Source organism: Musca domestica, unplaced genomic scaffold, assembly GCF_030504385.1.
Source record: "Musca domestica strain aabys unplaced genomic scaffold, Musca_domestica.polishedcontigs.V.1.1 19, whole genome shotgun sequence".
Taxonomy (NCBI): domain Eukaryota; kingdom Metazoa; phylum Arthropoda; class Insecta; order Diptera; family Muscidae; genus Musca; species Musca domestica.
The window spans coordinates 3,009,955-3,036,534 of record NW_026712245.1 but is presented as its reverse complement, the minus strand read 5'-3'; the positions used below and the strand labels follow the sequence as shown (position 1 = coordinate 3,036,534).

The 26,580-nt window shown below is 36.5% G+C and overlaps 1 protein-coding gene across 1 annotated transcript in view; it reads right to left on the bottom strand.

Annotated features, from left to right (window-relative positions):
- Positions 1 to 479: 479 nt before the first annotated feature.
- LOC101898375 (uncharacterized) overlaps positions 480 to 26,580 on the bottom strand; it is a 137,432-nt gene continuing 111,331 nt past the window's right edge. The window contains exons 2-10 of the mRNA XM_059121135.1: positions 12,825 to 14,852; positions 12,484 to 12,762; positions 7,657 to 7,830; positions 7,432 to 7,591; positions 7,202 to 7,343; positions 6,977 to 7,132; positions 6,748 to 6,909; positions 5,796 to 6,646; positions 480 to 5,733 (exon numbers count right to left, since the gene is read on the bottom strand). Coding sequence (XP_058977118.1) covers positions 5,310 to 5,733; positions 5,796 to 6,646; positions 6,748 to 6,909; positions 6,977 to 7,132; positions 7,202 to 7,343; positions 7,432 to 7,591; positions 7,657 to 7,830; positions 12,484 to 12,762; positions 12,825 to 13,674 — 3,198 coding nt within the window. The 5' untranslated portion in view covers positions 13,675 to 14,852 and the 3' untranslated portion in view covers positions 480 to 5,309. The remainder of the gene's footprint in view (positions 5,734 to 5,795; positions 6,647 to 6,747; positions 6,910 to 6,976; positions 7,133 to 7,201; positions 7,344 to 7,431; positions 7,592 to 7,656; positions 7,831 to 12,483; positions 12,763 to 12,824; positions 14,853 to 26,580) is intronic.

The window sequence follows — 26,580 nt, the reverse complement described above, 5'->3', positions numbered from 1 at the left end:
ATTGTTATTTGTTTATTTATGTTGTTATTATTTGTTTTTGTAATCGGTGGATTTAAAAACCTGGACAAATGTCATTAAATGTATAAATTTTTATTCTTTCTTCCTTTTTTTTATTCAATTTTTAGTTTTATGGGCTAAGGCTTAGGAAAAACAAATACACTGGGCATAAAAAGTCTAAGGACAGCAGAGAACTTTAAGGTAAGTTTGCTTTTGTATTCGACCTTGTCCAAAATCTTTAAAATAAATAAAAAAAAATAAAATAACTTCTTTTTTTTTAAATTGATAGTTATAAAAAACATGTATGGGTAGAAAAAATTTTTTTTTGTTAAATTTAAATGTCAAAAGAGAGATGAGATCAGAAAATTATGAAGTATAAAAGAAAATTTAAAAAATAATAAATAAATGTTTTTTTTTTTTTTTTTTTTTTTTTTTGTGGAATACGAAAAATTATTTGAAGAACAATAAATTTTGGGAGAAATTTTAAAAATTAATAAATAAATAAAATTTTATTTGTGGAATACAAAAAATGATTTGAAGAACAATAAATGTTGGACAATGAATTGTAAATATTTTTTTTTAAAAATTCGCGACCTCGGAAATGAAAAACATAAAATACTGGTGGGAACATTATGTGAAACCTATACAAAAACCTATGACTTCTTTCCATAAAGTGAAAAGAATTAAAATATTGAAATGGCTTAGTATTGTGTAGCCATAGACGTTTTACACTCAGTGTATTTAGGATATATATAGGCAGTTAAGTGTGTGTAAATGTGGTGTTATAGTGTCCTTCTTAATTGTGCGGCCTGGCGCACAGTGATTGTAAATCTTAATTAATAAACAAGTTAAAAAGCAGTAAGTTCGACCGGGCCGAACTTTGAATACCCTCCACCATTTGGAACGAATTTGGAAATTTTCAAAAAAAAAAATCCTTAAAAAATTATGTTAAAATTTTAAAAATATAGAATATAGCCGTTATGTTGGGGTCTATACGACGTGGACCTACATAGGCATTGTTAGTCATAAGCCATTACCATATTCAAATTCGAAACTTGTAATAAACCGTGAATAATGTAGCTAAAATCAAAATCATCAAAATATCGTATATAGGGAGGTACCGTTATATCGGAGCTGTGCGAAGACCTGGACCAGCATAGACAATTTTTTGTCACAGGCTGTAGCATCCATTACGAACTTCAAATACGACATCTCAAACAATTTCGGTGGATATTGTACCTAAACTCGTCAAAATATCTAATATAGGGAGGTACTGATGTACGGGGCCTATACGAAGACCTGGACCTGCACAGACAATTTTCTGTCACAGACTGTAGTTGCCATTACGAACTCTAAATACGAAATTTGAAACAATTCCGGTGAATAATGACGCTAAAATCATCAAAATACCGAACATTAGGAGGTATCGTTATATGGGGGCATACGAAGACGTGAACGTGCACAGACAATTTTCTGTCATAGGCCTTAGTATTCATTACGAACTTCAAATACCAAATTTGAAAGAATGCCGGCGAATAATGTATCTAAAATCATAAAAATAAAATATCGAATACCGGGAGGTACCGATGTATGGGGGCTATGCCAAAAGTCCTGCAGACATAATATACATTTGAGTAAAATTTTATCAATCTACTTTAATTCGTTCGGAAGCTAGAGTGATTTCTACAGACGGACAGACGGACGGACATTGCTAAATCGAGCTAAAATCTTATGCTGATCAAGAATATATATACTTTGTGGGGTCTAAAGTGTATATTTCGAGGTGTTACAAACGGATTGACAAACTTAATATACCCCGCATACTATGGTGGAGGGTATAAAAATAATAATAAAAATTAACGATTTTTATTTCCAAAACCAGCAATTAATTCGTTTTTGATATATAGTTAGTGTAGTTCTTATTCAGCAAATGATAGAGCCGATCGAAATATTAAAAAAAACGTTGCAACGACGTGCCTGGTTTGGACTATATTGGTTATTTCCTTCACTTCATATGGGGTATGTGATCATTTTTTTTTAGTCGAACGTGAAGTTCCATTTTCATATTTTATCTAATACGTATAAAAGTTGGTATGGGCAAAATTACAAGAAAATCCAGCATTTATAACCAATTGTATGCGTAATCATAAATTCTCAGGTTAAGAGAAATATGGCAAGTTGAAAAAAATCGCTGACTTGTTTCGCAAGTTATGGCAGATAAAAGTATTGACAATTGTTACCCTTTGTGGGTGAGGTACCAGAAGGGGTTCGAAGATCTAGTGTTAGAAAAATGTTCGTATGTGTGAAATTTAAAGAGAGTTAGATGCTTATTTTACTTTCTTTGAGCGTTTTTTTTTTAACCTTGGGCCCTATGTGCGGGAGGTATCAGAAGAAATGGTCCCATCTCTACCATCCTTACAACACATCTTGTGTTGATAAGTCTGAACGGAATCGGATTGTATTTCCGCATTTTATGAGCTTCATGGTTATTCAAAATTTTGAACCTTTGTGGGGGAGGTGCGAAAAACAGTGGACCGAGATACCTCATCTTCACACCCTATCTTGTGTTAGTAAAAGTAATAAGAAATGTGAAATATGAAGAGAACCTGATGTTTATTTCGGATTTTATAAACGTTTTGGTTATTCAAAACATTGATCCTTTGTGGGGGAGGTACCTATGGAATGGTCCGATCTCTACCGTTTTTTAACGGATCTAGTTTATAGAAATATTGATATATGCCAAATCTGACTGGAATCGGATGTTAATTTCGCATTATATAATCTTCTCGGATATTCAAAATTTTTACCTTTCGTGGGGGAGGTATTTGAAAGGATGTTGAAAATTGTAAATGAGGAAAATTAAAACATTATTTTTAATTTAGAGTAATTATATGAAATTTTGTGGAAGTTGTCAAAGGGAATGGGCTAATATTTGCCATATTCACAAATGACCCAAGTTTGACAGAAATATTTCTAATGTTCGGACAAAATCGAATGCTGCCTTGAAGCATTATACTGGCCAGTTGCAAGGCAATGTCTTACGTTGTTCTTCCTCTACCGCAAAAACAACTAAAGGTTTAATTTGGTCTTTCAACTCTAAAAGCCAGATGTTACACTCGTCACGACTAACCCCATTTTGGTTTTGAGGATATTTGAGTGAAGAGATACTTTTCTCTCACAGAAGCGTGTAGTTGGACTAGTTGCATGTACTGTACGTGGCCTCAGTATGAATATCACAGGAACCTAGAGAGAGTATCTCATATGCTTCGGTGACCGGTCCCGTTTTTTACGAATCAAAAACTGGTAGTAGTTTCGTCTACAAACTCTGACCGGAGACTCTTTTTGTGCCGCTGGTGTCAACAGCCACTAGATCGGTTGATCTTGCCTGTTTATGGAGAGGCAAGATAGTCTTCAACCCCTTATCAAGAGGAAAGTTAAACCCATATTTCTGATCTTCGAATTGGTACCTGCGAAATATACCTAGAACTCTATGGAGTGCTCCCATTCTCTAAGAAAACTCTGGGTAAATCTAAAAAGGCGCTGATCGACGCGACCCCATGCTATGGTGCATCATGGCTTAAGCCGTTAAGGCGAGAATCATGTAAAACTCCCTCTACTGAATTACTTCCTGATATTCGATATTTTGAAGGTTTTTGGCCCCGATTTGAAACCATGTCAGCTTTAATTTGATATTTTGGTTCTTAGAGGGTTAATTACTCCTCTTACAAAATAATATTCAACTTTCAAATTTTAGTAACTTTGAGGTTTGGTCAAATCAAGTTTTTCCATGATGGAGGGTATAAAAATTTCGGACCAGTTGAACATATTGTATGTCCTATGGAGGGTATATATGGTTGGTCAGCGTAAATTCGTATTCGATTTGTCTGCCAGTCCTCTTAAACTTTCCACAGAGCCAAACATCCGGTATTTTGATGATTTCAGGGACATTTTCAATGTTTTCAAATATTTTCCATAAAACGGTACCTCCAGATATTCGATATTTTTAACGATTTTAGTAAGATTTTTGAGTAAAATTCCCCCAATATTTGGAAGATTTTATTTTTAAGATTTTCTTCAGATTTTTCGAAGAAATTGCTTAAAATTAAATATTTGAAATTCGTACAGGGCACCGATGACTTTGCAAGAGAATTGTCTATAAAAGTCTAGGTTTGTGTATAACACAACAAATCACACATTTAGGGACCTCAAATCGAAATCGCATTTATTCAAATTTATTACATAAAAAATGTTTTGGGATAATAGAAAAAAATAAACGATAAACCGAAATGTCGATTTTTTTTATTGAAGTCAAAAGTAACTAGTCAGAAAGGTGTGGGACATCCACTCCTTTTTGGGCTGATATTAACCATTTGGAGTCCACCGAACCTGAAATCGGATAAACATATATGGAAGCTATATACAAATACCGATCTTGATAAAATTTGGCAGAGGGTTTTCTGAACTGTGTTTGATATCTTTTCCCGAATAATGTCGTTATGGTTGAGTGTGCCATGGGAGCTTTATTCAAATCTAATCCGATTATCTCCAATTTCACGGACTTGCATAAATCGAGTACGAATGTGATTCTATTCAGATCATCAAAAGGAACTATGGGTCTATCTTGTTTCCTTCTCCATGTTACAAACAAACGCACCAAGACATAATACCCTGACCAGAGTGTGGTGTAGGGTATAAAAAGGCTATACGTAGATTTTTTCTCTTTACTATGTATCTCTAGTATACACCTATTGGAAAATCGGCCAATTTTTGATTATTGTGACTTAAGTCATTTTGTCAAAAATCGATTCTCTCCTCCTACAATCACTGTGTGCCCGCCAACTATGATTACTCAATAGTAAAGTAAAGAATTTTCAGTGTCAAAGTGTTGAAGTGAGATATTGAAGTGTTCTGATCTGGATAAAAGAGAGAGTGTGTGTATATGTGTCTGCAAGTGTGTGTGGGTGTATATCAATAGAGATTGGGTGACAAAGTGGTGGAGCTGACAAGTGTTTGCAGTTGAGATAAGTTTGGGTTTCGTATTTGTGTGTGTATTAAGTCATGTGTCATTGTGGAGGAGAAGGGTTTTTTGTGCGCGCTTCAAAGTGACATTACATTGTATGCAGTTGTGTAAGCAGTGTCAAGTGGGTGACTATAAAACTGGATTGCGTTTCGTTGGTTATTTCACAAAAAAAGAAGAAACAATACTTCTGTCAGTATAAAATACAAAAGGACTAGAAAAGGTTGTAGACAGTCATCAATTTTTTGAGGAGGGTGGGGATTGGGGTGCTTAAAAAGAATATGTGTGTTTATCTTTAAACGGAGGTTGTCATCTGTTCCACATAGGTCATTGGTCTCGACAGCGATTGTGAACGTTTCAATTTACACTTGGGCATTGTGGATGCCGCAGAGTGGAGGCCTGCGGAGGGCTCTTTAAAGGGTTTGTTGCTACTAAGTAAATTCGAATTACCGGAACTTTGGACTAATTGTTTGAGATTGTGACAGGAACAATTGTGGTTGGTAGATTGCTGTTGCGGCTGTTGTTGCAGATGAGATGCCGGCATTAGGGCTGGCTGATGATGACGTGGCACATAGATATATTCACGGGAGGGTTGCACCGATTTACATTTACACTGCTGCGACATGGTTGAGAGGCCTTCGGGCACACTTTGGCTCTTACAGCTTTGGAAATAGCTCGAGGGACTGCAGGTGCAGAGCAGCGGTTGGGCCGAGTCCATTCTGCAGGGGAAAGGTGGAAATTGAGTAAAATTTATGAATTTTAAATAATTTTGAAAATTTACCTCAAATCCCTATGGGACCACTGAACATTGGCCTGGCACTGCAGCTGGAACTGATTGGCACCACAACAATTGGCATTTTGAATAAAGGATAGGCTGCGCCTCAAATAACTCCCAGTTCCATTGTCATAGACATAGGGATAACGATGATGATCATCCAACTCTGCCACACCTCCAGCTCCGCCCATGTGATGATGCTGCAATTGATTGGATGGCAAGCCTCCCAAAGCTCCTCCCCCTCCACCGCAATGTCTCCTCTGCTGCAGCGGGGTGTGGTAGTTGCAAATATTTCTCATGGGCCCACACAGACACGAAGCACTCTCTCCCAACTGATTTAGACTTATACAGCTACGATTCAATAGATCTGGGGCCGGATAATCACAGCCATTGCTTTTCGGATAGTCCACCGTAAAGGCAGGCTGATATTTGTTGCGCACATACTGGGTGGACATGGAGCGCATGCGCGGCGCTGGAACCACACTGCCATTCTCCTGGGAACGTTGTGAGGGATTCTGATGACTATAGGACGAGTAGCCAATGAAGAAAATAATGATGGCGGCAATGGCTGCTGCTGCGGAACAAATGTAATAACCCGCCCGCCCATATTTCGGCGAATAATCGTTGAGGAAAATTGTCAGCGGAACACTTATCAGCACGGGAATGGCCTCAATGCCACGGATAAATGACCAGGTTTTGGAAAATTTCAATTTGACCTTCTCCAGCACCAACATTTTCAGGGAGAAACGAAAGCCACCAAAGCCCACGCCATATATGCCCGACAGGATGCAAAGGCTTTTGTAGCCCATCATAAAGGACATGAAGAGTATGGACAAGGCGACGGCGGACAGGAAGACCTGGGGAGGGAAACAAATAAATATTTAGTTAGGCTTTCAGAAGCCGAAATTCGAGAAAAATTAAGTGGAGTTCTAAATCTGCTGGCTTCCGCTGCGCTCACCTGTGATATAATCGGTGTGGATATGACAAAATTCTGCACCACAAACGGCCTTCGTATCAGGACCCCGGCCAAGACCACCCCCAAAGTTGTGGACATGCCCAACATGGTTTGAAGCAGGACCAGCTCCTGGACGTCTGAGCCTTCCTTGGCGGCATTAAGAGACTAAACAAAAAATGAGATTATTTTCATCCACAAAAAAGGCCTCTTCCCCCTTCCTCCCTAAACTTACCATAGTAAACATTGGCGTATAAATACCCAAGGCAGCCACCGCCGAGGTTAGTAGTAAAATTTTCACAGTACCCGATTTAAGATTTGATATGTCTTGTATGATTTTCTTTATGATGTTTGGTTCCGCCGGCAAATTATTCGTTTTATGGTCACGCAGCTGCAAACAGAGAATAACAATAAAATCCATAATTTCCGTAAATTAAATCATCCCCTCCCCTCCCCATACCTTTTTCCTTTGATTCTTCAAATGCTGGATGGCTCTGCGCTGGGGATGATACAATGAGGCCGGCCGGTACAGTAGACCCACAAAAAAGCTTATCGAGGTTAAGGCCGCCACAATTTGCAAACCACTGCGCCAACCCATTTTTCTATTATTCCCAGAGACGAAAAGAAAAACAAAAATCGGTTATGTTGATAAATTTCCCATTAGCCAAAAAGCAATGCCATACAACTTACCCCACCCCCTCCTTGAGTAGCACCGAAAATAAAGCTATACCCACACCCTCACCTGACATCGCCACCATTTCCACAAATAAACGTCGCTTTTTAAAATAATTACCCAACATTATGGTTGAAGTCTCCCGCACCATGGACACGCCAATGCCAAAGACAAAACCTGAAAAAGGAAGGGAATAAAGATACTCACTGTAAGTGAAAATTAATCGCCAGCGATTAGCTTACCATAGCTGAATATTACTTGGTCAACTTCTGTGGCAAATGAGGTAAATAGAATGCCAAGCGATAGTACCAGACCACCGACCACCGCCAGCAGCCGTGTTGATTTACGTCGACACAACGTTTCCACAAATGGCGCAACCAGCATGGATATGGACCAACTTAAAGCTCCAAGCCATTCTAGAAGAGGGATGACAAAAAATATATGCTTTAATAGTTTTATAGTTAATACTTCTAAGAAGGAGGACTTCAGAAGTTGGCTGTGTGGGCCTTCAGAAAAAGTTCTGCTAGGTATAAAAGGCTTTCAAGAGCTCTTCTATGGACATAAACACTTTTTATGAGCTCTTCGATATTCTTGTATTGATTTAAAATATTTAACACGGCCTTTAACAATTTAAGAGCTTAGAGGCCTAACCTACAGATAACCTGTAAGAAAGGGTCAATAGTCAGGCGGGGTCGACTATATGATACCCTAAACCAGTATATGTATTTAGTAGAGCTTCCGTAATAATAAAAGTTTATATTGGTAATTTGTGGGAAATAGACCAAACCAACTACGAACCTTACTTTAATGCGTAGCATGGCTTCAGAGTAGTCACAATTTGGGAACTATATCCAACTCTGAATCGATTTTCAACAAATTTGACGGAGGCTCCTGAATCTCTAGTAGCAAAAAGCATTGCTGTATGACTTCGATAAGAATTATATTTAAAAGTATTTATTTGAACTTTAGTGAAATTCGAACCGAGATTCACCAAATGGAAAAATTCGATCCAATTTAAAAAAATCTATACAATTTGGGCTGATTGCCAAATTTTATCGAGATCGGTTCAGATTTTTATACATCTTTGATATACACATTTTTAACCGATTATTCATAATTGCATATATGGTGGACAATAACCGAAAAATCGGTTAAGAAAGTTTATATCAAAGATATAAAAAAATCTGAACCGATCTCGATAAAATTTGGCAGAGGTATTTTCGAGCTGATGTCCGGTATCACATATAATTTTTATGGAGTACACATTACGTATGTTAGGGACTTTAACACCAAATCGCATGAAACAGATATATATGAGAGCTATAGCTATATCTGAACTGATTTTAACCAAATTTAAAATACTTGATTCTAGGCTGAATTCCGTTGGAAGTGCCAAAATGCTGTCCATTTGAGCTGATATTAGTCATTTGGGGCACAAAAAAAATGAAACCGGTCAATATAAGTATAGGAGCTATATCCAAATCTGAACAGATCTTGACAAAATTTGAAACACTTATTTCAGAGCAGATACAGTTCTAGTTCTGCAAAGTACGTATGTGAGAGACTTAAAATCCCAAATCGCATGAAACATATATGTGGGAGCTGTAGCTATATCTGAACCGATTTTCACCAAATTTGATGTACTTTCTAGATTTTGGTCGGATGTGTGAAAATTCAGTCTATTTGAGCTGATATTAGCCATTTGGTGCACAATTAACCCGAAATTGGTTGAAAATATATATGGGAGCTAAATCTAAATTTGAACCGATTCTCACCAATTTCAAGGACGAACCCTATGTCCTTGGGCCATACAAATATTGTTTTGAAAATTTAATTTCAATCGGATTATAAATGCAACCTGCATTGGGTTCACAAAAATATATGGGCAGACGGACGAACATGCATAAAGAAACTATGGATCTATCTCGTTTCCATTTGCCTGTTACAAACAAATTCACAAAGAAATAATACCCTGACCATCTTGAGGTGTAGGGTATAAAAAGAGCTTAAACAGATCCCCTTTTACGAAAACAGTTTCAATAAAACTTTTATCCAGGGATAAGTTTCTCTACCACGAGAGGATAGTCAAAAGCTAAAACAATTGCTTTATCGAGAGGAAAGCTTTAACATCGATTCAATTAATAGAAGAACTTTTGAAGATCTTTAGAAGATAGCAGGCCTTAAAGAGTTCTACCATTAATCTTCTATGGTCATAAGACCCTTCGAGGGCATTGTAAAACTAAAAATTGCAGCTCGTCCATGAGGAGGAGTGCTCTCCTACTTTACACGAAAAGCTTTAACAGTTCTTCTATGGAATCGCTTTAATAGCGATTCTATTATTTCTATGGATAAAAAACCTGCCTATCGGTGGGGAGCTTTAATATCGATTTTATTGACAGAAGAACTTTAAAAGATACCAGACTCATCTTATATTATACCAATTTTTGCAGCGTGCTTCGTTAGCTGTTACATTACATGAAAAGCTTTTACATTTCTTCTATTTTTTTAAATATCTTTTAATGATGGAAAACGTTTTAAAGCTCTTCAAGGCTTTTTTAGGCAGAGAATATCTTTAAATGTTGGTGTTTTGAAAAAAGTCCTTAAATAGCTTTTTCTTGGATAGAAAACTTTAAAAGCTCTTCAAATGGCAGAATACCACTCATCAAGCGTTACGACGGTTTTAAAAGCTCTTCAATAAATATAATACTGTTGAAAGCTCATTTACGAATGAACGACCTTTTAAGGCTTTTCTGTGAATGATAGTTTATAGGTCTCTTCCAGGGACAAACTAATTTAGAAACTCTTTTGAAAAAACCCTTAGAATCTCTTCTACTGTTAAAAGGCCATAAGAAGCTTTTCTACAGACATAAAAAGCTCATTTATAAATAGCCGACTTTTAAACAACTACTACGAATGGCAGACTTATTCAAAGTTCATTCATAGAGAAAATACTTCAGAAGATCTCTGATGAACCCTTAAAAAATCCTGTATGGATAAATGGTTTTAAGAAGATATTCTGTATATAAAATACCTTCACAGGCCCTTCAATGGGTAGAGACAAGGTGTCAAACCATTTTTATAGAGAGAGAATCTTCAGAAATCCTTCTACAGACAAATTATCATTTAAACATTTCAATGGATACCAGTCCATTTAAAAGCTCTGATATGTATAGAGTACCTATAAATACTCATCTATATATTTCTTCTATGCACCGAACCTTTCGAAAACCCTTTCTAGGGATAGAGGACTTTAAGAAGCTTCTCTTTGGACGGAAAGCTCTCAGATACTTTACTTTTGATAGACGACCCTTTGAAGCTCTACCGGGGATAACAATTGTTTGGGAGCTTTAGAAAACTGATTTTCTATTCACAGAAAGGCTTCCGAAACTTTTAATGTATAGAAGACCACCATAAGCCATTCTAAGAATAAACGATCTCCGGAAACATTTTATGAATTGAGGAACTACAAATCCTTCATTGGTATAAGATGTCAAAAGATCTTCTGTAAATATGTAGATGGAAAAACTTCATAACAGCCTTTGAATACTTTTCATGTATAGAAGACCATCAGAAGCTCTACTAAGGATAAAAGATCTTTGGAAGCTTTTCATAAATCGGGGAACTTCAGACTACAGAAGCACTACTGTAAAAATACGACTTCCTTTTCTTTGGATAGAAGAACTTCATAATAGCTTTTCTGCGACATAAGTTCTACCATTTAAACATTTTCAGTCAGAGACAAGCTTCAAAAGCTTTTCTTACACAATTATATTTAAATATTTATTTTGGGAATGGAAGCCATCCAAAAGCTCTTGAATGGACAAAAGATCTTCGCAATGACTTTTGTGAATACAAAAGCCTCTTTAGCAAATCTTCTATGGCCAGAAGAGCTTTAAAAATTCTTCTAACGATGTATGAATTTCAAAAGCTCATTTATAAAAATAAATATTGAAAAATCTCTTCTATGAGTAGAAGTCATTAAAAAACTTTTAAATGGATAGACCTATGCCTTCAAAAGTTCTTCTGTGCATAGAAGACCTTTTAATACTATTTTGAGAACAAGCCGATAAAAGCTCTTCTACATATAGCTTATTAAAGATCTTTGTTCGACAGATTTTCTATACACGCACTAGAAAGCTCTTATATAGTAACAAGGTCTTCAAAAACTCTGCTATGCATAGAAGACCATCAAGTGTTCCCCTGTGAGAATAATATCGAATCATTCTAGGAATAATATCTAAAAAATGTCTAATTTTAATAAAAGGTTCTTAAAACCATTTCTAAGCACAAATGAGCTTTAAAAGCTTTTCTATGGATAGAAGACATTCCAAATGATCTTCAAATTGTTCTTTGTAAATAGGAGATCTTTAGAAGCTTTTGTATGAGTTCTGCTAGGAATAAAACGCCTCGTAAGTTAATAGAGGCTCCTTAAAGCCTTTCTATGCATAGAATAGCTTCAAAAGCTCGTCTACGTATACCTCGTCTACAATACCGTTACAATCTCATATATGTAAATATCCAATTTCTAAAAGCTCCTGTAAGATCAATAATAGCTTCTGTTTTTGCCAATACATTTTTAAGCTGTTGTATGAATAGCATTTACTCTGAAAGGAACGTTTTGAAAAGTTTTGTTATGTGTTAATATGAGGAAAATCGCGTCAAAAGCTCTGAGCGGCATACTTTCAGGAGTTGTTCTAGGGATACACCGTTTTTAACAACTCTATGCTTAGTACAGCTTAAAAGAGCTTTCTTATACATATGGGAATTAAAAAGGCTCCTCAATGCATCTTTTTTGCATGGACTGTTAAAAGCTCTTCTGTTCAAAGAAGGACTTTAAAAGCTCACAAAGACAGTTTAGATATACCCTCAAAAGCTTTTCCATACATAAAGGAACTTTAAGAGCTTTCGTGTTAATAGAATGTATTTTAAGGCTCTTCTTTATAAAAGTCGGGTTAAAGTTCTTTTGTAGCCAAAAAAGACCTTACGATGACATGAAGATCTTGAATTGGTCTTCTTTGGCTAAGGCCTTGTACAGCTTTTAATAGAAAAAAATTTAATAGAAAACTTACCATTCCCACTGGCATTTCGTATGTGATGCACGGCATAGAACAAAGTCAAGCCATAGGATAATTGCAGGCCCGTCGTCAGGATATGTATCAAAAAGGACATGCCACAGATGATCCAACCCCAACCACCGTCCGGATAGAAATGTTGACGTATGCCAGTGGTGTCCACTCCCGTACGCCTTAAAGCTGGTATATTACGATGTAGTAGATAAAATTCCTGATCTCGGAGACCGGGAAAACCTGAATCTTGATCTTCAAATTGATGGACACAGCTGTCGGGAGCTGGAGGGAATAATTTCATCACATAAATAAAAAGCTTCTGAAAAATATTTAGTTACACTCACCATAATACATGCTGTGACTACATCCCCGATTGGCATTGGCTGCAGCAGCTGCTGCCGACGATGAGCCGGCATGCATGCCAACATGATGATGCGTTGTTGGTGGCGCCAGTGTTTCCCTGGGCGCCCTAGATGCAACCTGTTGATGATACAATTTGCCACACATGCAGGAGGGTGTCTGCATTTTATGGTCTATATTATAGGAACTACAACATGTAGAGTATTGTTGTTGTTGTTGCTGCTGCTGGAGCTGCTGATGACTGGGATGCAGATGTTGTTGATGCGGATGCGAATGTGTGTGATACGGCTGGGGATGTAGTGATGGCGGAGGCTGCTGCTGTTGTAGCTGTTGCTGTTTGATATGCCGTCTACATGCCGAACCATAGTTTGAGCCCGGAACATGTGTGGAACCACCCGCAGCATAATTATCATAAAGGTCTAATCCTGACAATCCTGTTATTGAGCGATGATGATGCGGCCTTAAAACTGGTGGTGGCGGTGGTGATGGTGTCGCTGTACTGGCAATGGTTGTGGCATTGGTATTAACTGATGCGGCGGTGGCAGTGGCGGCTGTGGTATTGGTGGCTTTGGAATACGATTGATTGCCAATGATGGCAGATTGTGGGGGATTTTGAATGGCGCCCGACGTAACGTTGACACCACCTGTCGTTGAGGATTTGAGGGCTGGTTTGGGCAACATTGTGGCCGGGATATTACCTTCAGGTCGGAGTGCATTTAAATTGTTGTGGCCTCTCATTTCGTTGTTTTTGTTGTTGCTGATATTAGTGTTGTTGTTGTTGTTATTATTATTGTTGTTGTGATTTACATTTACATTGGCATTTTGCTGTTGCATTGCTAGGAATTGGGCCGTGGTGTTGGTATACTCCTTGAGACTTTGTGTGGAACCTTGTTGCTGGTGGGCTAGACGAGGACACGATACCCACCAGACCACCGGCTGATCATTGAAGCGACAATTTTCGCAGAGGACCCGTTGCGTCTGGACCGCTGCTGCCGTGGCAATGGACACCGTCTGAATGTGATCTGTGGCGGCGTTCGGCTTTGCCTTCTTCGTTGCCGGCAAATCGGGATTGGCAAATTTCTTGGGTGGCAGTAGAGGTGGAATATCTGTTACTGCTTCGGATGAGGCTGCGGCTGGAGGATGTTCACAACTGAGATTATACCTTCGTCACACTGCACATTTGTTGCACAGGATGAGCCGTTTATTGGTCAATTGTCGCCGATGATTTCGGTCGAATGTCGATGATCTTCTTAGTTCCTGTTCCGAGCTGGTGCGTAGAGTATGGCTATCGCCACCACAAAGCAGTGACTGGTGATGCAGCTGCTGTTGCTGCTGATGCTCTTGTGAACTGTGGCCGTCGTTGCCGCACAACGCCAATGGTTTCCTAATTGCACTATAGAGGTTTCGGGGCAAGCTACGATACTGCGTCAATTGGGGGCAACTACTACTATACAGGGATGAGGGTGAGTTTGTCGTTGTATTGTCCGCTGGCTGGTCACCACTGTCACCAGTGGCCATTATCTCATGGCCCAAATGACAATTGTGAAGATTGCCGCCGCAGTTGTGCGTGGTTGTTGTTGCAGTTGTTGTTGCACTCGGTTGTAAATTGTTGTCAGCACCACATTTATATTGACATGTGGCATAAAATTTCATTGTTTATTCGAACGATTGCAACTGCAAGGAGTATGGATGGATGGCGATGGCGATGGTGGTGGTGGTCCAGGAGAAGTAGTCCAAACCTTTTTTTAATGGAAACGGTGTTGGTTGGCTGGTCGTTTGGCAAAAACGGAAATCCAAAGTGTGTGCGTGTATTCCCCGCTCCCCGATCCTCCTCCTCCTCCTTCTCGTCGTCGTCGTCTCCCTCGCAACGTTGATGTTGATTGGAAGTGCTTACCACCACACAGTACAGCAACAGCAGCAGTAGTGGGCAGGATGTTTGCATACAGAACTTTGCCGGCAACGAAAACGACTTTCATCATTTATCGCAGCACTCAGCCATAATGTAATAGTTTCTAGAACGAAAAATTAAAAATTAATTACATTTTAATTTGCTGTGAATGGGGTTTTTGGGGGGTTTTTCGCAACGACAGCGAACACCAACAGTATCATCATGTTTTGAGGAGAAGCAACAGGAACAGACACACCACACCAAACACATTCAGACATCAGAGCAAAACGGAAATCATATGTCTGGCTGGGATTTTCTTAAACACTTTTACGACGAACGAAATTCATTTCAAAGTGGAAACACACATTTCAATTTTTTGACACTTAAAGACACCCAAGTGCAGGAAAGAATTCATGAATAAATCAAGAATGTCTTGCGGGGAATGTTAGCGAACAATAATGAATTTTCTAAGAATATTTTTTAAAGACTGTTAGATCGAAATTATATTTCTAATTTTGAGTTTGAAAAAACATTTTATTTGAGAACTATTTAGAAAAATTATCAGAGGTAATGGGGTGGATTTTTCTTAATTAAAAAAATTGTTTAAAAACATTTAGACCAAGAAACGGGCTGTCCTTTAAAAGTTCTTTCTGAAGCATTATCAGAGCTGTAAAGGTGATTTAAGAAGCCATAATATTGAATTTTTTTTGAATATTTTTTAAAATATTTTGCTGGAAGACTAGAAGCGAGGTATTTTTGAACCTGTAGCAAAGAAGTATTTTTGAACCTGTATGGTATGGTATGAAACTCCTTATAAATAATCACTATAGGTCCTAAACTATAGGTCCTAAAAACCGTCAAAAGCCTAATTCATATATATTAAAAACATTTAAAGTCCTAGTTCAAGTGAATTAAGAGAATAAAACCGGGTGAGATAAAAAAAGTGCAACCAACTTCAGACTGCCGTCATTTCTAAGCCACTCGTCCGACAGCTGTTAAAATTATTCTAGTGACAGCTCATTATATTGTTTACAAGCGTACAAAAGCATTTTGGAGAGAATTTTCCAAAAAAAAAAAAAAAAAAAAAAATCAAGCGTGATTTCTTTATAATTGGCTGGAAGTTTCTATCTTGAGAGCACTCCAGCATTTAAATGTGGATAACCCTTTGTGTCTCGTGCCATCGCTCGTTACCGTGATACTGGTAGCATAGCCCAAGGAAGTGGACGGAAGAAAACAGCAACATCAGCAGAAATAGTTCGAAAAGTAAAGAAAAAGTGGCCGAAAAATGGCTCGTGGGCTTAACATATCGCAATATTCCATTCGACAAATATTGAAAAACAAGTTAAAAAGTATCAGTCGGTATTGTCGACAGATATATACCCTCAGCCTGTGTTCGATTATTATACCCTACAACACTATGTGTTGGGGGTATTATAAGTTTGATTGGGCCAGAATTTATGTAACACCTCGAAATATTGGTTTCCCATATAGGAAAGTATATATGGATCTTCCTAGCTCGCCGAGCTGAGTCGATCTAGCTATGTATGTCCGTCCGTCCGTCTGTCCGTCTGTCCGTCTGTCCGTCTGTCCATGTTAATTTGTAATCACTCTACAGGTCGCAATTATGGTCCGATCTTCACGAAATTTAAAATGGAGGTGGGGCTAGGGTCAGAATAGTACCCTATTTCTTTTGGAGATGATCGCATAATATTTAGGGGTTGAAATGGACCAAATACTGAAAAAATGTCGAATTTTGCAGTAGCTATACAGGTCGCAATTATAGACCAATCGGCGGAATTTCGCATGTAGCTAGAGTTTAGGGCGGGGAAGAAGCCTACCAATTTGGGTGGTCATCGGATAATATTTAGCGGGTAAAATATACCATGTCTTTTGTGTTGAAAAAATTCAAAATTTTTCATTAAACCGCGAATATTTTAAATCCCGGCGAAATCACGAAGCCATGACAAGGTTACTTCTGACCTTTACATTGATGTTAACATCCAACAAATCGGATATATAGCGAAATATGTGCGATATATATGTCTATCAAAGAAGATATGCTTGAAAGATCTCTTATATGTCGAGAACGGCTGAACTGATTCGACAGTTCTTATTAATTCAGAATGGCCTCTTGGCAGGAAAGAAAAAACGTCTAAAAAAGTCGCATAAAAATATCTCTCTAATGATGAAAATAATGATTTTGTAAAATTTTCTCATATTTTTTCAGTTTTGTCATATTTTTGGCATATTTTCATTTTGAATTAAACATCTGGTAATATTTCTACAGCTAACAAAACTAAGTAGTTAGGATATCAGGATATCATATACAGATCGCATTTATGGGCCGATCTTTACGAAATTTTGCATGGAGATAAGATGAGGGTCAGAATAGAAGCCTACTCTTTTTGGAGATGATCGCTATATATTTAGGGGTTGAAATGGACCAAAAAACTGCCAAATTGCCAGCAGGTCGGGGGTTACCACACATTGCAAAGGCCAAGCAGTTTCGGATGGGCATCCAAAAATATTCAATGTGTGCAATAGTTTGCCAACTTTTGTAGACTAAATACGAAAATGTCCATTCCAGCGACATCTACCAATAAATTGGAAATGAGCAAATTCGTTTAAGTTGCTATTATCCGAAAATTAGAGAACGAAACATGATGGTTTTCTTTTATTATTTGTCACAATATCTTGTGGAGTTCTTTTGAGTATCTCGCCTATATAAACTGTATGGTTTATTATAGTGTTGTAGGGTATTCAACGGTCGGTCCCATCGACTGTAGCCTTTGCTTACTTGTTTAAATATAATTTGACTAGTTTTACAATTATTCAAACGTTTGACCTCCTATGGAGCATGTTCCGAAGGAATGGGCCAATATTGTCCACTTCGTATCGCACCAAAAAATAGGATATAAATATTCCGACGTTCCTAGTATGGATTATATCGACTCACTCCTTCACTTTATATGAGATATGTAATAATTTTTGGAAAGTGTTAAAATGTGCGAGATTTAGATAGAGTCTACCAAAATATTCCATTTTTATACTCCATCTGATACAAACATATTGAGCGAAATATTCGACAAAATTACAAAAAAGGATATTTATGCCCAATTTTATGCGAAATCATAAATACCAATAAATTTCATATTCATATCAGGCTTCTTATTGAGGGAAATATTTGAGAATAGCAAATAGTAAAGTATTGCTTAATTGTTTCGAAAGTTATTACAGATATAATTATTGAAAATTGTGACCCCAGAAGGGGTTGGCAGATATATATCAACTTCACAACAGATCTTGTGTTAGCAAAAATATTTGTGTGTGAAATTTGAAGAGAGTTGGATATTTATTTCGCTTTATTTGAGTGTTTTGATTTTCAAAATCTTGAAACCTATGTATTGGGGAGAAGAAATGGTTCAATCTATACCACCTTTATAACAGATCATGTGTTGATAGAAACATTGATATGTGCCAAGTCTAAATGGAATCTGATGTTAATTTGGCGTTTTATGAGCTTCATGGGTATTCAAAATTTCGACACATTGTGGGGGAGGTACCAGAAGGAGTGGTCCGATACATCTCATGTTAATACCAGATCTTGGGTCTATAAAAATATTGAAATGTGTGAAATTTGAAGACGTTCGGATCCTTACATCACATTATTTAAGAGTTATAATTATTCAAAATGTTGACCCTTTGTGGGGGAGGTACTTGATGGAGTGGACCGATACTGTCCATTTTCGCACCCGACCTAGCACTGACACAAATATTAGGATTTGCAAGTTAGAGCAAAATCGGCTAATCTATTCTCTTTCTGTACAAAAAATATAATGTTGACCTTTTGTGGGGGAGTGGACCGATGCATTGCCTCTTAGAAGTGGACCGATGCATTGCCTCTTAACACCAGACCTTGTGTTAATAAAAATATTGGGATATGTGAAATTTGAAGACAATCGGACTCTTACATCACATTTTATAAGAGTTGTAATTATTCAAAATTTTGACCCTTTGTGGAGGAGGTCCCTGATGGAGTGGACCGATATTGTCCATTTTCGCACATGATTTAGCACTGATGAAAATATGAGGATTTCCAAAGTTCGAGCAAAATCGGATTATCGTTTCTCTTTTTGTGCAAAAAATATTTTTTTAAAATTTCGACCTTTTGTGGGGGAGGTGCCAGAAGGAGTGGACCGATACATTCCGTTTTTGCACCAGACCTTGGACTAATAAAATTATTGGGATGTATGAAATTTGAAGACAATTGGACTCTTAAATCACATTTTATAAGAGTTGTAATTATTCAAAATGTTGACCCTTTGTGGGGGAGATACTTGATGGAGTTGACCGATATTGAAAGATGTTTTCGCACCAAAACTAGAACTGACGCAAATATTAGGATTTGCAAAGTTGAAGCAAAATCGGATTATCCTTTCTTTTTCTGTCCAAGAAATATATTTTTTGATAATTTCGAACTTTTGTGGGGGAGGTAACAGAAGGAGTGGACCGATATTGCCCATCTCCGAACTCGATCTAAGTTTGACAAAAATATTACGATGTACCAAATTTGGACCAAATCGGATACTCCCTTCGAGAGTTATCGTGCGCACCAGCCAGACAGACAGACGGACGGACGGACATCGCTAGATCGACTCCAAATGTTCTGAAATGGATTTGGTCCAAAGAGACCTAGGGTCTAAAACCGTTATTTCGACTAGGCACGTTTTGACAGTATCAAATGATATATACCCTCTGTAGCCATATGGCTGAGGGTATAAAAATCCACAATAATCTACTATTTTTCTTGTTCAGAGTCCATGAAAAATATTCCTCAAAAATCTACGCTCAGAAAGGCCTTGAAACCTATTAATCGCTTGATTATTCATGAAGTCCGTGCAGAAATATTTTTTTAAAAAAAAATCTCCGTTGATAGTTCTGGGAAAATTTTCCATCAAAACCAGGTTTGTATCTCCACAAACCCATTCAAAAATATTCCCAAAAAATCTACATTAAAAGATCCCATTTTTGACTCGCTTGAGGGTTAATATTTTTGAACAAAGTTTTAGGTTTTGTGACGAATCCTGATAAGGCCCATTCTAGGAGTTCGACACCATATCCCTTGGACGTATTTTTTTCAGGACATTTCGAATCGATCTAAAACTGCCTGTCAGTCTGGCGGACTGGTAAGCACGATCTCTTTCCGATTTGGTCCAAAACTTAAACACCGTAATGCCTCATATGATACGGCCAACATTTGCCTCATCGGATTATCAGTTTTAGTTTCTATTCTTTTCTAGGTTTTTTTGAACAAAGTCCGTTGCAGGACATTTGTAGGCGAGTGTATATCCACTGTCCTCTATCGTAGAACCCGGGGGAGAGCAATTGTTTTATTGAAGTCTTAATTTGTATTGATATCAAGCGTTGCAATCTGATTATTTTTGTAGACAAATTATTTCGTCATTTCATTCCAATTTTGGAATGTTTCCAAATTCTTGAATTAGAATAGAGCAGCAGTTATATTTTATCATCTCCAATTGTTATTGTCCTTTCTTTTGTATTGCAAAATTTTTATTTTCTAATTTATGTTATTTTTCCATTGCATTTCGCCCCCCCAGTTTTGATTATTTACCCACCTGCCTGAAATGAATAAAACTTTCTTCATAAAACTGGTCACTTGAGGTATGGTGAGCGAAAAAAGCATTCCAGCATCCCACTCTCGATCTCTCTCTCCTTGCATCTTTAATATCATCCAATATCATTGGATTACCCTCGGTCTGATTTTTCATTTCGTTCATATTTATCACACAAGTATTTGATTGAAAATAAAGCTGTATTTTATTGAGGCTTTTCAAATATGGACAAAGAGCATCGGTTCCCTGTGTCTCCCGCCCCCTCTCCAGTGGTTGCACAATGCAGTTGGTGAGCAAAAAAAAACACAGAATAGAACAGAGGGACAATAGCCAGTCGTGTTGCAGTTATCGCCGCCATAGTTTGGCTGCCATTGTGCGACGGGGACAGACAGCCAAAGAAATGTTAATATCAAATGAAATTTATTTCCAGAGTTTTAAAATATTTGTCATACGGATTAAGTTCTGCAGGGCATGATGCTGGATGGGAGGACATACCGACAGACAAACACAGGCAGTTGGACAGAAATGTAACTGGCAGACAGACAGACAATAATACTTGTACTATTCCTCGCAACATTATTTGTTAACTCTGACAATAATTGTTTTCAGTTTTTTCTCCCAGCTCTACTCTGCTCTGCTCTGCTTCTTGTCTTTGCTTTTTTGTCATTTTGTTTTTCTTGGTGTTTTTGTTGTTGGCTTTCTTGTTGCTGGTGTGCGTGATCTTCTTTCCAAGCTTGCTTGTATATCAACTATTATTAGTTGTAGAGGGATACTCCAAAAAAAAGAGGTTCGTTACAGCACGTAGTAGAACATCATGATGCCCAGAAGCTGGAGTACAAGCACCGCCAGGCAGTCATGCACCAGCCACATTCATCTGCACCAAAAGCTGGGGTAGATGACAGGGGGGCGACTGCAACTGTCGAATGAATGAATGAATTTCTTTTAGCTGTCGGAGGACTCGCTTTTTTTCTTCTACGAAATTCTTGTTGTTACCCACTAACCGAAAAAATATCCTGCAACTCCTCTTTCGCCCGCCATTTCACACGAAAGTACATCTACTATTCACCTTCCCAGTTCTTTGGTGAAAAACAACCCATTCATTTAATTTTGTTGCCAATACTAACCGGTTGGTAGGTTACAACTGTTACGCTTGAGAGAACAGTGTTTTGGAATAAAGGAGGAAAAACTAGTAGATTTAAACGAAAACCGTAATCGTTAATTTTTAGGAGCTTTTTTCAAGGACTAAGAGAGTAGTAAAAAAGGATTTTTTTAGAATTAGTTTTTCAAGGACCAACAGAAACGTCGATTTTTTAAAGAATATTTTTTCAAGGACCAACAGAAACGTGGATTTTTTTAAAGAATATTTTTTCAAGGACCATCACACCACCAAAAGTGGATTTTTTAAAGAATATTTTTTCAAGGACCATCAGACCACCAAACGTGGATTTTTTAAAGAATATTTTTTCACGGACCATCAGACCACCAAACGTGGATTTTTTTAAAGAATATTTTTTGAAGGACCATCAGACCACCAAACGTGGATTTTTTAAAGAATTTTTTTCAAGGACCATCAGACCACCAAACGTGGATTTTTTAAAGAATATTTTTTCAAGGACCATCAGACCACCAAACGTGGATTTTTTAAAGAATATTTTTTCAAGGACCATCAGACCACCAAACGTGGATTTTGTAAAGAATATTTTTTCAAGGACCATCAGACCACCAAACGTGGATTTTGTAAAGAATATTTTTGAAAAGGGCCATCAGACCACCAAACGTGGATTTTTTAAAAAATATTTTTTCAAGGACCATCAGACCACCAAACGTGGATTTTTTATAGAATATTTTTTCAAGGACCATCAGACCACCAAACGTGGATTTTTTATAGAATATTTTTTCAAGGACCAACAGACCACCAAACGTAGATTTTTTAAAAAATATTTTTTCAAGGATCATCTGACCACCAAACGTGGATTTTTTAAAGAATATTTTTTCAAGGACCATCAGACCACCAAACGTGGATTTTTCAAAGAATATTTTTTCAAGGACCATCAGACCACCAAACGTGGATTTTTTAAAGAATATTTTTTCAAGGACCATCAGACCACCAAACGTGGATTTTTTAAAGAATATTTTTTCAAGGACCAGCAGACCACCAAACGTGGATTTTTTAAAGAATATTTTTTCAAGGACCATCAGACCACCAAACGTGGATTTTTAAAGAGTATTTTTTCAAGGACCACCAGAAACGTGGATTTTTTAAAGAATATTTTTTTAAGGACCAGCAGACCACCAAACGTGGATTTTTTAAAGAATATTTTTTTAAGGACCAGCAGACCACCAAACGTGGATTTTTTATAGAGTATTTTTTTAAGGACTATCAGACCACCAAACATGGATTTTTTAAAGAATATTTTTTCAAGGACCACCAGAAACGTGGATTTTTTAAAGAATATTTTTTTAAGGACTTTCAGACCACCAAACGTGGATTTTTTAAAGAATATTTTTTTAAGGACCATCAGACCACCAAACGTGGATTTTTTAAAGAATATTTTTTTTAGGACTATCAGACCACCAAACGTGGATTTTTTAAAGAATATTTTTTTAAGGACTATCAGACCACCAAATGTGGATTTTTTAAAGAATATTTTTTTAAGGACTATCAGACCACCAAACGTGGATTTTTTAAAGAATATTTTTTCAAGGACCACCAGAAACGTGGATTTTTTAAAGAATATTTTTTCAAGGACCACCAGAAACGTGGATTTTTTAAAGAATATTTTTTTAAGGACTATCAGACCACCAAACGTGGATTTTTTAAAGAATATTTTTTTAAGGACTATCAGACCACCAAACGTGGATTTTTTAAAGAATATTTTTTTAAGGACTATCAGACCACCAAACGTGGATTTTTTAAAGAATATTTTTTTAAGGACTATCAGACCACCAAACGTGGATTTTTTAAAGAATATTTTTTTAAGGACTATCAGACCACCAAACGTGGATTTTTTAAAGAATATTTTTTTAAGGACTATCAGACCACCAAACGTGGATTTTTTAAAAAATATTTTTTTAAGGACTATCAGACCACCAAACGTGGATTTTTTAAAGAATATTTTTTAAGGACTATCAGACCACCAAACGTGGATTTTTTAAAGAATATTTTTTTAAGGACTATCAGACCACCAAACGTGGATTTTTTAAAGAATATTTTTTTTAAGGACTATCAGACCACCAAACGTGGATTTTTTAAAGAATATTTTTTTTAAGGACTATCAGACCACCAAACGTGGATTTTTTAAAGAATATTTTTTCAAGGACCACCAGAAACGTGGATTTTTTAAAGAATATTTTTTTAAGGACTATCAGACCACCAAACGTGGATTTTTTAAAGAATATTTTTTTAAGGACTATCAGACCACCAAACGTGGATTTTTTAAAGAATATTTTTTTAAGGACTATCAGACCACCAAACGTGGATTTTTTAAAGAATATTTTTTTAAGGACTATCAGACCACCAAACGTGGATTTTTTAAAGAATATTTTTTCAAGGACCACCAGAAACGAGGATTTTTTTAAAAATATTTTTTTAAGGACTATCAGACCACCAAACGTGGATTTTTTAAAGAATATTTTTTTAAGGACTATCAGACCACCAAACGTGGATTTTTTAAAGAATATTTTTTTAAGGACTATCAGACCACCAAACGTGGATTTTTTAAAGAATATTTTTTTAAGGACTATCAGACCACCAAACGTGGATTTTTTAAAGAATATTTTTTCAAGGACCACCAGAAACGTGGATTTTTTAAAGAATATTTTTTTAAGGACTATCAGACCACCAAACGTGGATTTTTTAAAGAATGTTTTTTGAAGGACCATCAGACCACCAAACCTGGATTTTTTAAAGAATGTTTTTTCAAGGACCATCAGACCACCAAACCTGGATTTTTTAAAGAATGTTTTTTCAAGGACCATCAGACCACCAAACGTGGATTTTTTAAAGAATGTTTTTTCAAGGACCATCAGACCACCAAACCTGGATTTTTTAAAGAATGTTTTTTCAAGGACCATCAGACCACCAAACGTGGATTTTTTAAAGAATGTTTTTTCAAGGACCATCAGACCACCAAACGTGGATTTTTTAAAGAATGTTTTTTCAAGGACCATCAGACCTCCAAACCTGGATTTTTTAAAGAATGTTTTTTTAAGGACCATCAGACCTCCAAACCTGGATTTTTTAAAGAATGTTTTTTTAAGGACCATCAGACCACCAAACGTGGATTTTTTAAAGAATGTTTTTTCAAGGACCATCAGACCACCAAACGTGGATTTTTTAAAGAATGTTTTTCAAGGACCATCAGACCACCAAACGTGGATTTTTCAAAGAATATCTTTTGAAGGACCTTTAGACCAATAAACCTGGATTTTTCAATGAATATCTTTTGAAGGACCTTCAGACCAATAAACGTGGATTTTTCAAAGAATATATTTTCAAGGACCTTTAGACCAATAAACGTGGATTTTTCAAAGAATATCTTTTCAAGGACCTTTAGACCAATAAACTTGTATTTTTCAAAGAATATCTTTTCAAGGACCTTTAGACCAATAAACGTGTATTTTTCAAAGAATATCTTTTCAAGGACCTTTAGACCAATAAACGTGGATTTTTCAAAGAATATCTTTTCAAGGACCTTTAGACCAATAAACGTGGATTTATTAAAGAATATTTATGTTAATATTTTTTAAACTATTTTTAATGTGAATTTCATAAGAATATTCAGCTTCAGGATCTCCCTTTCTTAGCCTCTAAGGAGTGGTCGCTTATTTCTAATATCTGCCAAAGTAAGGCCTTTATTTCCTTATTCCTGATATGTTTAAACCACAGTCTAGTGCTCCTTTGCTTTCCACAACAACTAACCATGGCATGTGCCATTGTTTGCCATTTTTCCCATTTTGGTTAAATGCATTGATGGTGTCTTGCATTGCCGGGCTTGTTTCATTGTCTGTGTGTTTGTGTCTTCTCTACAGTGTGTTGTGTTTATATGTGTGTGTGCGAGCACCGGGAGATGCAGCAGATGCTAATGTAACATTTTTGGTCTGAGCATGAAGATGCTCTGGTTTTGTTTCCTCCACACAGACACAAACTTATTTACACACACACATAGATACATACTGACATCGAACATCACAAAATATGCTGTCTTAGCACATTTTTACCCTTTATGTTCTCGGTTTTTTTTTTCTGTTGTATTCACCGAAGGAGATGACAAATTAAACAAATTGTTCTCATATAAACAATAGCATCGTTCGTTCTCTCAGTCTCGTTCGTTGGTGTAGCCGTTGTTGCTGCTGTTGCTTTTTTTAATATGACAAATGTGCAGCACTCTAGGGATGTCAATTGGGCATGAATAACTTTAGGTTAGATATTAATTAACAGAGAATTTGGGGTAAATGGATTTTTAGAGTTTTCAGAGTAGATATGTATTAGGTATATTTTTGTAAACATAATATGAGGGAGGGGGTAGGAAAATATGTTATTTGTAATACCAATTTTTTTTTTTAAATTGGGGCTTTTATGACAGCCTTTGAAATATACATTGTAGACGATTGTTTAAAAAAAAATACACAATGAGAGGCCAATATTAAAAGAAAATAATTAGAAGTCCAATAGCTTTATTTTTTTCTAATCTTGCCATTAAAGGTCTGAATGAATGAAACATGATAATTCTCAAAAAATAATTATTTGAAAAATTCACGATTATCCTCATACTAATATCTTAAAATCCACTATAGGAGGTCTTATAGGTGTACAAAATATAATCTTAAATATTCTTCATAACTACACAAATGCAGTCCCTGGTTTATAGTCCTTGGAATAAAAATCACAGCTGAAGGACATTGAATTAAAAAAATCTTAGTCCTGGAAAAATACATTTAAAAAATCAATGAATTACGGTCCTTATGAAAACTAAAATAAAAAACCCAACAATTAAGGATGATTAGAAAAAAATCAATGATTGAATGACCTTGAACGAGAACAATATTAAAAAACCACGAAGTCCTTGAAGTTTTTTTAAGATATTTTTAAACAATTTTTGAGAAAATTTTGAAAAATATTCTTAAAAAAACTATAAGTTGAGGACGAGCTCTTGAAAATATTAATAAAAAATCTTCGATGAGAGGTCTGGGCGTAAAGTACTTATTAAAAGGCCACAA